The sequence below is a fragment of the Rhincodon typus genome, chromosome 11 (assembly GCF_021869965.1).
Source record: "Rhincodon typus isolate 14 chromosome 11, sRhiTyp1.1, whole genome shotgun sequence".
NCBI classification, from domain to species: domain Eukaryota; kingdom Metazoa; phylum Chordata; class Chondrichthyes; order Orectolobiformes; family Rhincodontidae; genus Rhincodon; species Rhincodon typus.
The window spans coordinates 56,626,987-56,641,348 of record NC_063342.1 but is presented as its reverse complement, the minus strand read 5'-3'; the positions used below and the strand labels follow the sequence as shown (position 1 = coordinate 56,641,348).

Sequence of the window (14,362 nt, the reverse complement as noted above, 5' to 3'; positions counted from 1 at the left end):
ATTACTGTGGGCTGTCAAGTGGTTCGTACCACTTATTAAAGTGCCAGATAGTTATCACAGACAAAATAAACTCAGTTGTTTTGCTTTACATAGGATATAGCACAGAAAATCTGTCATCACTTGAGCCTCCCCTCATTCATCCTCTCTAAGTTATCGGGATAACATTCAATTCCCTTCTCCTTTGTAGGCTTATCTAGCCTTTTCCTTAAATGCATCACTGACACTTTCAAAGACTTTGATTAGTGCCAATATCATTGTCCTAGGAGGACAACACTGATCAGAAGCTGAACTGGAGCAGCTATGTAAACACAGTAGTCACAATAAAGGATAGAAATTGGATACTCCGCAATGTTTCACCTCTTGACTCCTCAAAGTCTAACCAGTGTGCAAAACTCAAGGCAACAGTATAATGTAATACTCAGCATTCACCAGGATGAGTGCAACAGTGACAATTCTCAAGAAGCTTGAGAGCACAAGGTCAGGACATTGAACTTTATTGGAACTCCCTTCCACTGGAATCAATACCCACTCACTACTTCAATAAAAATATATACTGCAGCCACAGTATATCCAGAGGGTGCTATGAAGCATGTTCAACATTTTGTCGCTATGCTGTAACTTGTAATACAGAGAAGGACAAGAATAGCAATATCATGGAAACAGCATCACTAACAGAATAAAAACCAAAAAAGCTGCAGATGCTGTAAATCAAAAACAAAAACTGAAGTTTCTGGAAAAGCTCAGCAGGTCTGGCAGCATCTGTAAACAGTTAATGTTTTGGATCCAGTGACCCTTCTGCAGAATCCCTCAGTTCTGAGGAAGGGTCACCCGGACCTGAAACATTAACTTTTATTTGTCTTGTGCTGCCAGACCTGCTGAGCTTTTCCAGCAACTTCTGTTTTTGTAACATCACTAACAGGTTCATCACCATGTCCCACACTATTTGATTTTCATTATGCCTTTAGTAACATTCAGTCAATATCCTGGAGTTCCCAAGGTAACAAACTAATTCTCCATGCAGGAGCAGCATCTTTACAAGGAGAAAGCATACCAACAATTTCTCAGTATAACTAGGAACAGGAAATAAATACAGCCTCTCCAGCATAGCTTATATCCCACAAACAAAAAATGTTGTTCAATCCTTCCCATCACACTTGCAGAGGGCTCGGAATGTAGATTTTGTCTAAAGTGTCCCAAATTTACTATAGGGCGATCATCATTTGGGCAAAATTCTGGAAGATCACTGTGGATCACAGAACTACGCTTTACATCAGTAATCAACGTATGAGGAAAAGGAGAGAAAACTAGTTATTTCTTGCAGCTTCCAATAAACTACATTTTTAGTTAGTCATTATCAAGTCACAAATGAAAACTTAGTACATTTACAAAAGGATACCTGTTTGGGTTTAGTTAATGGTACAAATTAGTGGGAAGAAGTATAATGTTTATGTAGCAACATCAAGTTCAGTGACAATGAAGTAACCTACACATTTTTTTAGCTTATAAAATATTAAAGACTTATTATAAACAACTAAAAACATTATGATTACATGTAATTAGGTCATTGCACAGACATGTTAATGTTAAAAATGAAAAAAATATTAAGCACAATTTCTAAATACATGAAAACTTTTCTCAAGTTTCTTTGGTGAACATTTTAAATCCTAAAGACATTATTAGACTGATGGATAAAATGTGACCATTCTTTCTGAGGATGTGAAAACATTACCTTTGGTGCAAGTTGTCCTTTGCTAACAAGATCAAAAATGACATCATACTCTTCCTCTACAAAGCTTACAGTCTTACTCACAGCTTTCTTTCTACTGACAGAAGAAAATCCAAAGTTCTTTCACGAAGCTGTTAATGCACAAGCTTTATCTAAGTACATTAAACAGGAAGCATCTAGTTTGATGAAAGCTTTGAGTTTGTAATTACTGTATCATTTCTGAGATAAGAAACTCTCACAGACATATTTTTGTCCTGAGCTAGCAATAATCTTCAAATGACCTTGTCATATTGTTCCATTAATCAATGTTTTTACAATTTTAGATAACAGAAAATACTGTCTGTGTTTGACCATCTCCAGGTTGGCTACTGACTCCTCTCCAAGATACAACATGCATTGTTCAGTCTGGGAAGGAGTGCATTTTTTTGGAGAGGGGGAATAAGGTTTCAGTAATTCTACTGCAATTACAATCTGTGATTGTACCGGTGCGACATGCCTTGAGCTGTATACAACAGAATAAGATCTCAAAGCTCCATGCAGAGTTATCTCATGACCCTGCTTATTGGAGGTCTCTGTGTCCTTCTGCATTGAGGACTACGGTCAACTCTCATCTCTGGGTGATGCAACTGCTGACTGCTCACTGAGGAGCTCTCTTGTTTATCACATAGATTCATTGTAACCATCACCAATAGATCCAGCTGTAAGAGTTATCGCTGCTGTGGCTGCTATACAAAGACGCAGAGAAATTGAGGAGGTATAAATGCATTAGCAAGTTCCTGACCAGTAGCAAACTCCAGCAATGGCTGCACAGCTATCACATCAAGGAGTCACAGCAGAAGGTTCCGTTGGGCTGCCCAGGAGGCACAGGTTGTCCACAGTCTATTGTCCTTAATGTAATTTCCTCCTGGAGGCACTGTGCTGCCACAGACTGAGGATGTCCCAGGCCACTGTCACAGAACTGTGTCATCTACTGGAGCATGGCTTGTGATCTGAAAAGGTTGGTGGTCATTCTATCCCATGGTTGTCAAGGTGAGAGTTGAGATTATTTTTTTCTTGTGATTGGCTGCTTCCAAACATCCACTGGGAATCTGTGTAGGATCTCTCAAACTCAACCCACAAATCAAGCAAGGTGGTTACCAATGCAGTTTGCTCATGGTCACATTGCTTCTTCTCGTTTCTCCACAACAAAGTCAGTGTTACTGCCCAGGTACTATGCTTTGTCAACATAACTAGCTTCAGCCAGCTGCAAGGTGCTAGATTTTACACAGGTTGCATTAACAGCACCGTAGCATGGGCAACTGACTTCATCAATAGAAAAGACTTCAACTCCATCAATGTACAAATCATCTGTGATCATTGGTACCACATTTGTTTCAGGGTGCATGGGAGACAAAGGCTGCCCTCTCCAACCACGGTTGACTCCGTCAAACAATTCCAAATGCAGCTTAGCATAGACACAATGCAACCTATTCTTCCACCAGGGCCATCACTGTGTTGGAGACAGCCCTCCTGATGATGGGGTTCCAACACTTGCATCTGTTTGCAGGGCCTTGCAGTAAGCCCATACACAGAGTGCTGTATATTCCTAGCACTTCGTGCTTTGTACAACAAACAAATAAGGCAGAGAGGAGCTGTGATGGATGGTGAAAAGCTGGGAGAGCAGTGCAAGTCTTCCAAAGAAAAAGATGATAACATTGAACAGGAGGAACATAACTTTCACCAGGATAGAGTGAAATAGGTGTATTTGAAAATGCAAGCTTTCAGAGCTCAGCTCCTTCCTCAGGCATAATGTGAGAGAGAGGGCATAAGACACAGAATTTATAAGCAGAAAGGTAACAACCCTAAAATTGGCCGCTTCTTGTTGAATCTTTAATCAGTTAGGAAGGAGATAGCTGATTGAAATGCAAAATCCAGGTTCCTTTCAAGACATTGTCCCAAGGTAATTAAAGGTTTTATTAAAGGTTTTATCAACGTTTCCCAGAGGTGACAGCTCAGGTCAGACAATGCATTTTAGGTGTGCAGTCTTGCTTAGAATCTGCCTACGTTTTAAACTGGGGTCAGGTTTTTTTGAACAAAATAGAATGAATCTGCAACTACACAAACATCTTGGATTAAATAATTCACATGTGTATCTGTGTCTGTGTATGTGCATGAGAAAAAAAAAGTGGGGGGAGGAAGAAAGAGAGAGAGTGTGTGTGAGGGAGTGTGTGTGTGTGTGTGTGTGTGTGTGTGTGTGTGTGTGTGTGTGTGAGAGAGAGAGTGAGTGAATGAGACAGGGAGAGTGTAGGAGTGTGAGAAAGAGAGAGAGAGGGTGTGAGAGACAGCGAGAGAGAGAGTGAGCGAGCGAGAGCGAGTGTGAGTCAGAGTGTGTGTGCGAGAGAGAAAGTGTGTGTGCAAGAAAGTGCGTGTGTGCGCGAGAGAGAGAGAGTGTGTGTAAGAGAGAGAGAGACAGAGTGTGTGAGAGTGAGAGAGAGAGAGACAGAGAAGTGTGTGAGAGAGACAGAAAGTGTATGTAAGTGTGTGTTTGTGTGAGAGTGTATGTTTATGTGCATGCATGTGTGAGTGTGTGGAATTTATAATGTGGTCTGGTCGTACTACAGGTGACTCCACCACACAAAAATTCTCACACATACACATGCATGCTTACACAGACTTTCTCTCTCACACACACCTCACTCACTGTCTTTCTCTCTCTCTCTCACACACACACACTTGGTGGCATGTGATTTTTGACCTTATCCACCCCAGTCCAACACCAGCATTTCTATATCATGATACATTGATCCAGCATTGTGCCCAACAAGGTACACAGGCCTTAGCTGACACCAGGTCGCAATAGAGGGAGTATTACCTCACACTCTTGACTAATCTTTAGCAGATGGGAGACAGGATTTGGGGAGTCAGGAGCTGAGTTACTTGCTGAAGGATTCCTAATGTCTGACCAGCTCTTGAAGCCACTGTATTTATATGGCTCGGTCTGTTCGGTTTCTAGTCAATGGTAACCCTGGGGATGTTGATAGTGGGGCATTCAATGATGGTGATGCCATTAAATGTCACAAGGTGATGGTTAGACTCTCGTGTTGGAAATGGTCATTGCTTGGCAAAAATGTTACTGGCTACTTCTCACAGTCTTGCTGCATTTGGACATGAACTGCTTTGTTATCTAAGGAGCTGTGAACAGTGCTGACCATTAACGTTGCAAGGAAGGCTGGAAGTCTTTGCCACAGCTCATGTTCCCACATTCAACAATGACCATTTCAAACAAGGTTCTTACATATTATAGTGAAGAGTGACCTCTGCAACTATATTCCTGTACCAGCAGCTAAAATGACAGTCAATTAGACAGGAAATAATTTAAAATACCAGTATCATTACAAATGTGATATGCTATGTACAATGAAGCGTGACCTGTTCCACATATGTGCCCTCAGGAGGTTTACTTTTTCTCTTTGCCCTCCAACTATGTCAAGCTGCAGGCACAGGGTCCACAGCTGGGGTGCAGGGAGACTGTCCTATATTGGAAAATCTTGACCTTGAAATTTTGGGGGTAACGACCATTGGGGCATTTGTGGCGACAGAACCCAGGCATGGTGCAAATGTCCTGGGCAGACGTAGCCTTCCCCTTCTTGGTTTGAACTTCACAGAGTTGAGGCTTGCAGGCAAAGTGGAGGCAGGGGACCAAACACTTCTGAGGTGTCCTCGAAGGAATCTTCTAGGAGGGGCCTGAATGTAGTTCTTCTTCAGATGCCCACTGCCAAGTCTCCTTGTGAGGAAATGGCACCTGGAGTGAGGCGAAGGTCCCTTGTCCCCCAATATCTTGCCATATTCCGCCTGGGAACCCTGCAGCCCAATGGTCTCAATGTGGACTTTACAAGCTTCAAAATCTCCCCAACCCTGACCTCATCCCAAGACCATCCCCACTCTCATCCCCACCTCCTTGGCCTGTCCATCTTTTCTCCCACGTATCCGCTCCTCCCACCTCACTGACCAACCCCCACCCCCACTTCCTACCTACTAGCCTCATCCCCACCTCCTTGACCTGTCCGTCTACCGTCCCACCTACCCACCTCTCCCTCCTCATTGACCAACCCCCATCCCAACTCCCCACCTACACTCACCTGTACTGGCTTCATTCCCGCCTCCTTGACCTGTCCGTCTTCTCTCCACCTATCTGCTCCACTATCCACCTTCGATCATCACCTCCCCCTCTCTCTATTTATTTCAGAGCCCCCTTCCCCTCCCCCATTTCTGAAGAAGGGTCCAGACCCGAAACGTCAGCTTTCCTGCTCCTCTGATGTCGCCTGGCATGCTGTGTTCATCCAGCTCCACACCTTGTTATCTCAGACTCCAGCATCAGCAGTTTCTACTAACACCTTGTCATTTGTGTTGGCTCCATTGGCTAAAAAGATGTGTACAGTTCTGAATTACTCTGGCAGCCAGCAAGCATTCTGCCGGACCTGGCTCTCCATGGCAGATACCAAACTGTCCATGGAGACTACCAAACATTTACATGCTGAAGCCAGCGCAATTGGCGTTGATGGCCACATCTAACTTTCAATCCACTGTCCTGAGTATGTTCAACAAACCTGCTATTGATCATTTGATTGTTTGTGCCTTTTAATTAAGTTGTTAGTGTTTGACAATATGGGTCCTTTCTGTCTAGGGTTAAACAGGTACCTGCTCTCTGGCAGTCCTCTGACTGCTGGCAACTTGGGGAGCTCTTCCTCAGCCAGCTGTGGAGATAGGCATGTGATGTCCTATTGACTCTAAACTAGTTAAAACCTACTGAGGTGTCAGCATTTGAACTAATCAAGCATGCGGGAGACAACCTTGCTAAAGCTTCCACAGAGGTCTGTGGCTTCCTCCTCAGAGATAGAGAAGGAGATGATGTCTGGAGAAACTGGTCTCTTTGCAGGTGGAGGCTGTAAAAGACAACACAGGGAATGAGATGTGAATTAGGAATAGAGGCTTAGGCATCTTAAGACTGTAATCACAATAGTCCTAATGGGACAGCAGCATAGAACATTGCACTGGATCAAACTTGGCTGCTAGGAATTTTAAGGTCTTGGCATTCCTACATGAGGGGACATGGCTCAATTCTGCTAAGGCAAGGATTCTCTCCTCAGAGGGTGACCAAGACAAATGTCAGGCACCCTACCACCCATCCTGGCTCTCTCTGTCCTATTGTGGGCTGTGTTCCCTTGCAATGAGAATGAGGTAGGGATTTAGTGAGAAGAACATGGCTGGTACAGCTAATAGTGTTGGTACAGGTTGAGCAAATGTGATGAGGTGTACCAAATGACTGAATAGGAAATGAATAAAAGGTTAGTGGTTTGGAAGGATGATATTGAGAGTGCAAATAAAGCGGGAAAATGTAATGGGGCTCTAACTAAGTTTTCCGAAAAGGGTGTTCAGCAGTTTGATTAGATTCATGTAAGGACTGAAATATCTGGCCAATTGCATGCAACAGTGGGAGTGGTAGACCATGAGTCTTGTTGGGGAGGGGTGACGGGGTGGGGGGAAGAGGAGAAAGGGTGCAGTGGCACAGTTAGAGTGAGATTGAGGTAGAATAGAGAAGATGGTGGCACTCACCGACCCTTGAGGAGCACAGAAGGTCATTAACCTTCTTCCTGCATGGTTGAGTTTTTCTCTGGATTATGGTCACTGCACTGACTGGACTGGCAACCTCTGACCAGGATGGCAGGGTCCAACGTCTTGGTCTCCTCTCATAAGCCTGAAGAAAGAGGATGGACATCCTCTGCACCATCCCATCCATCAGGTTGCCTGATCCCCGTCAGCAAAGCAGGGCACTAATTTTTCTCTAATAAAAACCGAAAGAACTGCGAATGCTGTTAATCAGGAACAAAACCAAAGTTGCTGGAAAAGCTCAGCAGGTCTGGCAACAACTGTTCTGAGGAAGGGTCACCGGACCCGAAACGTTAACACTAATTTTTTGCTGTCGGCTATATCTGGGGCAATTTTTCACACATTGCAACTGTTAAGGGCTGTTCCTACCTGCAATGATTGAACTCGTGTACAGCTGGGTTTTGATACGGCACCAGCAGTGGGAAAGCTTAAAGGTGCCTGCAGCAGCAAGCACTTCCATTATTGATGAGCACAATACAGTGGTGCCTTGGGAGCATGTTGAAAATGTAATGAAGTGTGATAACTCACTAGAGCTCAGAAAGAACCTTTCATGAAAGTCCTGAAATTGACACTCAGCCAGACTTCAGGAAAATTTAGTCCTTTATCTACAATATATTTGGATTTAGAGAATCTATTTGGAGAAAATAAAATCTGTTCTTCAAAGCAAAAATTGCCCAAAACACAGGTGCAGAATTCAAGGATTTAATGAAGACAATGTTATTTCTCTGCAAACTATCAGTTGTATTATTTTGCAGTATTAGCAAAACTCTCACTCCAGAAAATGTCAGCACTTCACAACACATCCAATTCATGGAAAACTAACACAATATTCAGGAAAGAATACAGAAATGTTTACTGAAATTTGCTTCTGTTTAAATGAATTGTATTAAGAAAGGCAAAATATAGAAAGTTACTGTCATCTGTTACAAAGTTGTGTACAGAGTAATCGTGAATTGGAAGGCAGGAAGCTAGAATTTGTTTGTAAAAAAATGATAAGGGAGAAGAGTGTGTGGTTCCTCTAAGAGGTAAAGTGCTTTTCTAAACTTAGAGATTTATACAGAAAAAAAACGGTGTATGTACGTAGCTGAAGATGTATAGCCAGTTTGGAAATTGAAACTTCTGAGTTGGCTGGGTGATTGGAAACCCTTGTCTTGTTTTGATGTTTTGACAACTAGCTGGGATCAGCCAATTAATTTAAAGCAAGCACTTAACAACTGAAAGCCAACTGAATTTAAATCTGGTGGTTTTGACAAACTCAGACCAATGCAATTGTTAAAAAACTGATATGTTATCCAACATATACAAGGAGAAAGTTTTTGAAAATCAGTGCGAAAGCAAACCACCATCTGAGAAATAAGCATCTAGTTCTCACAAGAAATAGCTAAGCTCTCTAAGAAAGCACCATGGCACTTCTAGTTAAGAGTCCTCACAGAAGACTCAACAGAGAAAACATCCCTGACAGCCAGATCAGCAGAAGAAAGGCGTTTATGATTGAGAACAGCAAAAGAAAGGCAAGTAGACTTTGAGAGACTAAGTTTTAATTTATTTTCTTATTACTTGCGTTTATATAAGTGGGACTTGTGTTTATTGGAACAGCATACCAGTAGAATTTAGTTCAGTTATGGAATAGTTAGTAGTTAAGGGGAATGGTTCAGTTTGTTAGTAATTCTGTTAATTTGTTCACTGTTACGGTTAAATAAATAAATTGTTACTTGTGACTTACAAAGTGAATATCAGGGATTTTCTTTCACTTAACCGATCTTTTTAACAGATTATAAACGCGAGGCAAGCTTCTCTGGGTGTTTCGGGTTTAATTGTTAGAAGGGAACCTCTACTCCTGCTATAACAGATTGGGGGCTTGTGTTTTGGTTTAATTATCAGAGGGGTTCGACCTACTCTCTGTAACACATTCTTTACACATGACCATAACAGTTAGGGACACTTTCAGTTTGTTTCTCCTGTCCAAGCTAGAAGGAACACTGGGACACACTCTCTTTTGAAAATAAATATGAAAATGAAATTAATAAAATATTTGATTCATGATAAACGAAGGGGCATCTGACTAAATTTTCTGAATATTGTGTTCAGCAGTTTGATTATATTTGTTTAAGGACCAATGCATTTAATAGTTAATGTGGTAATAAATGAATCCAGGCATTTTAAGCCTACCATTTTGAACTATTCAATGCTATCTTATTAACATTTAATTAATTCACAACAACCTCTACATACAGTACCGTCATTTCAATGAATACTGTTTCAGTATTAAAAATATTCAATCTAAATAAATTGGCTACCATCTGCATAAAGGCAATGGCAATATTCATCTCAGGATCACCATGCAGGATCCTGAGTAAGTGTGGCAGAAATAAATCAATGCTAACAATACACTAATCTTTACATTACCAAGATTTGAACTCTGAGAACAAGCATCTTCTTCCATACATTTTCTTGTGTCTTCACCTCCTTCCACAGTTAATTTTTCATCACATTTTCTCCACCCTACACTTTATCTCTTTGACTGCTTTCAAGCTCAACTCTATACGTTGCTGCCTGATGATGTGCAAGTGCTAACAGGTACAAGTATCCCATGATTATTCTGCAAAATGAAACAGATCTAAATATAAAATCTATCCAATTCTTACCAGTTAGATGATAATGTTCTTCACTGTCTGAGTCTGTGAGAGAGATCAGCTCCTTCAGAAGCAGGGGATATTTCAGAACACGCTGAATAGGCTTGATCAGGTAGGACTCCAATGTTGATGAGTGCTGCTGTTTAGGATTCTGGGCATCCAGAAAGGCCTTAAAAGCTGGATTAACTTTGGCTAAATAAAAATAGTATAAAAAGTAACAAACAGAAATTGCAACAAACAGGAAAAAAAAACATGAAACTTATGAATATTACGTTGTTAAAAGCATTCTATTTTTAGAAAGGAAGTAGGAGTAAACTCTTCAACAACATTCAGGTCTTGTGTTAGAATTTTCTTCATTTACTGATTGTCTGAATTTTATGTACTTATTCCTTAAAAGCAATTAATGTATAAATATCATGCTTACCATTAGAGCAAGAGACACAATGCATTCATAGTGATGAAAGAAATGCAACCTAAACTACGTGCAAAGTGTAATACAATTACCTTTAACAAGGACCTTGGGAACCTTTGTATGACTGGCACAGAATGCACTGTATAGCTTGAAACGATCAGCATAGTACAAAAATGAACCACCCAAGGAGAACAGTACTTTCTGCAAGAGTAAAACAAAATAATCAATTAACATTTTGATTAATACTATCTATGGACCATACAAATTACAAACAGGAGAAAGCCATACAGCCCCTTGAACATGTTCCACCATTTAATAAGATAATGGGTGTTTTAATTGTGATCTCAAAACTGCATTTCTGCCTAGACCTGATAGTCTCTCACCCCCTTACTTATTAACAAGAGTCTATCAAACTCCACGTGTAACATATTCAAGGATTCTGCTTCCACCACTTTTCAGGAAGAGAATTCCAAGGACTCAAGACACTCTGAAAAAATGTTTTGCCTTGTAACTGTTTTAAATGGGTCACCCTGATTTTTAAACAGTGACCTCTAGTTCCCGATTCTTCCACAGGAGGATCCATCCTCTCCACATCCATGCCAGAAACTTGTGCCTGCGAACTACTGACAGTTTCTTTCAGAATACAAGCAGTAAAACAGCAATCAAAAGAAAGGGTGAAGCCACAAATGAGTTTTTCCTTCAGCCGTGTCCCTTGCCTCCAGAGGTGTTAAATGGGTACTTTGCATGTTTCACTGCAAAGAGTCTGTTGTTAATGACAAAAAGAAGGGGTAGTGGAGAAATAGATAGGATAGAAATAGATCAAGAGCCCCTTCAAAACTGGCAAGCACTCAAAGCAGAAAAATCACCTCATTTGGATGGAATGCATGCTAGTTTGTTGGGGTAAGTTACAGCTACCAACCTCAAGATGGTGGCAGAATAGCAGCACAGCATTCGGGCTCCTCAGCCAAGGACTCGTCCTCTGTCCCATCTACTTTTTTTCTCTTTTTACTTTTGCTCTTCTTCTTTCTCTTTTCTTTCTTTGAAGCACTGTGCTGCTTCAGAGGGGCATCGGTAGCATCGGAATGGCAGCAATGAAGCAGGGATTGAGGAACAAGTTCAGAGGGCCGGACGTGGCAGTATCGTAGAAAGCTCCTACAATAAAGGAGCGAGTTCCAAGGGCCAGCAGCAGCAGCAGATGGAGTGAATTTCGGGGCCTGTCAGCAGCAGCGAGTTAGTAGAGACTCATGGCTTCAGGGATGGAGGCCCACTTACCTTTTGAAGGTAAGACTTCAGTTCTGCTTCTTGCATTTCTACTTTTGTTTTTTGTTTGACTTTTTATTGTATCTAAATCTTTTTTTGCTTTTGTATCCAGGATGGCAGTGTCTGATAATTCTGTTTTTTGTATCTAAGATGATGCCAGAAAATGGCGACTTTGTACACGTTTCACTGTATGCCTGTATCCCTGCACTTGAGTACATGCGACAATAATACCGAATTCTAATTCTAAATTCTAATGTTAGATGGTGAGGACTACCAGAACAAACTCCAGATATTGAGGCTCGTTGCAAAATAAGCAGGGCTTCTCCTGACAAATAAACAATCACAGATCATAGCAGCAGAATGTTTCTTGTGTAGGGAGGTCGGAGGTGGTGCTACTACATTTTCAAAACTCCTGTCAACTATTTTCCACTATCCTGTGACATGATCAGTAAGGATCATATTTTAATAAGCCATATCACAAATCTTTCAATCCTGAAGCTGAAGCTGGACAAAAGATTGAGAGCTGGGCTATTATTTTTACTTATGCAGGCTTACCTGATCATTGCAACCAGGCAATGCATCATCTCAAGGCAGAGTTAGGCCTGCTGTGCCATAGTTTCCCACTCTAAAAGACAGAATACAGATGCCCTTCTACAAATTTTTTCGTTATGAGGGAACTAAATGTGGAGTGCAGAGTGTGATGAAAGCTGATGAATATTTTATTATTTGGGGAGCTGGCTTCTGTAAATAGGGGTGTTTGGGCTTTTAGGTCCGTGAAAATGACTTTTTATAAAACAAAGGTCAGGAGGTCATTTTGAACATTTTCGAAACAGCATTTCCAAGGAAGCATGAGACACGGTGGCTCAGTGATTAGCACTGCTGTGTCACAGCACCAGGGACCCGGGTTCGATTCCAGCCTTGGGCGACTGTCTGTGTGGAGTTTGCACATGCTCCCTGTGTCTGCGTGGGTTTTCTCTGGGTGCTCCGATTTCCTCCCACAGTCCAAAGATGTGCAGGCTAGTGGGATTGGTCATGCTAAAATACCCGTAGTGTTCAGGGATGTGTAAATTAGGTGGGCTATGCAGGATGGGTCTGGGTGGGATGCTCTGAGTGTCGGTGTGGACTTGTTGGGCCAAAGGGCCTGTTTCCACACTGTCGGGGTTCCATGAAATGACCAGTAAAGCTCTCTGGATGAAACAAATGCTCGTGTTTACCAAGTTGAGATTTTGCCTACTAAGGAGGCTAGGGATGTGAGCATGTTCAGTTCAGGAAAAGAAAGGATCCATACCAGCAGAAGAGCAGTGATAGTTTTGGCAGTCTTCAGGCTTTGGCAGAAAGAAATCTGAAGTATTTTGGTAGTCCAAGTAGATACGGCTGGAAAAGCCCTGAACTTTTCTTAGAGCTGTCAGAAAGTACTGTGTTCATGTCTCATGGCGAGACAGAGAATTACATGTGGTGAATGTGCAGAAAGTCACCGAAAAGAAACTTTTGCAAGCTTGTCAGTTGAGTAAGAAATCTTGAAAATGAACACAGGATCAATATTTCACTGGGATTTAGTGTTTATAAAGGATACTGCTGGAAAAAAATTGTTAAGTCTCTTTCTCCTGTTTTCAAGATCTTTCCAAATTGTCTTATTGAGCTTTTTTTTCTTTTCTTCTATGTAATAAATGTTTTTCTCGCTCAAAGTACACTGACAGCCTTGTATGAATATGTTTGTTGACAGACCACCAGGGTAACCAAACTGTAAAAGTATAACTTACAGTTTATCAAGCCAGATTTCATTCTGCTATTACCAATAGCTGGAATCACAACAGAGGCCAGGTCCTAATTTTGGATTAATTTGCTTGTCACAATTCTCATCACTATATAGTAAAGAAAAGACATAGGAGAACTTCAGAGATAGTAGAAACTGCAGATGCTGGAGAATCTGAGATAACAAGGTGTAGAGCTGGATTAACACAGCAGGCCAAGCAGCATCAGAGGAACAGGAAAGTTGACGTTTCGGGGCTGGACTCTTCTTCAAAAAAATCAAGATTTTTCTGAAGAAGGGTCCAGACCTGAAACATCAGCTTTCCTACTCCTCTGATGCTGCTTGGCCTGCTGTGTTCATCCAGCTCTACACCTTGTTATCTTAGGAGAACTTTGCGGCTTTGCACTTTGAGAAGATGCAAAGATTTCAAATAATTATACCAGGATTGAAAGGCCCATATCTATCAGCCTGGATTTGATGGGATATATGTAAAAGAGGTATTTCCAATTGTGAGAGCTGAAATGGGGCTTTAAATATGCAATAGTCACTATCCAACAGGAACTTCAGGAAAAAATGTTTCATCTAGAGAATCTGAGAAGAGCTACCGCATGGAGTAGTTTAGGCAATTATCATTTGTGCACGCAAGAGGAGGCTCAATAAACACAAGGCAGTAATGAATCAATAGGATAGTGAAGAAAGGTTGGTGGACATAGAGTATGAATGCCATCATGCAAAGAAATGTGTTTGGCCTGTTTTTGAACAATGTAATTGATTGATGATCCACTGAATTTGCCAATTTATTCTAAGGATGATGACATCCTCACAATACTCTGCAACATCAAAGCACTCATGCTAAATTGGAAGTCTTCATTTTCTCTAGAATCAATAACAGTGATCATGGAAAACCTACAAGTTCAATCCAGATTTATTACTGC

At 41.4% G+C, this 14,362-nt stretch overlaps 1 protein-coding gene across 10 annotated transcripts in view; it reads right to left on the bottom strand.

Annotated features, from left to right (window-relative positions):
* Positions 1–14,362, bottom strand: part of tiam1b (TIAM Rac1 associated GEF 1b) — a 253,760-nt gene that overhangs the window by 19,492 nt on the left and 219,906 nt on the right. For all 10 annotated transcript variants that reach the window (XM_048602862.1, XM_048602859.1, XM_048602863.1 and 7 more), the window contains 2 exons: positions 10,510–10,618; positions 10,018–10,197 (listed from right to left, as the gene is read on the bottom strand). In XM_048602862.1, coding sequence (XP_048458819.1) covers positions 10,018–10,197; positions 10,510–10,618 — 289 coding nt within the window. The remainder of the gene's footprint in view (positions 1–10,017; positions 10,198–10,509; positions 10,619–14,362) is intronic.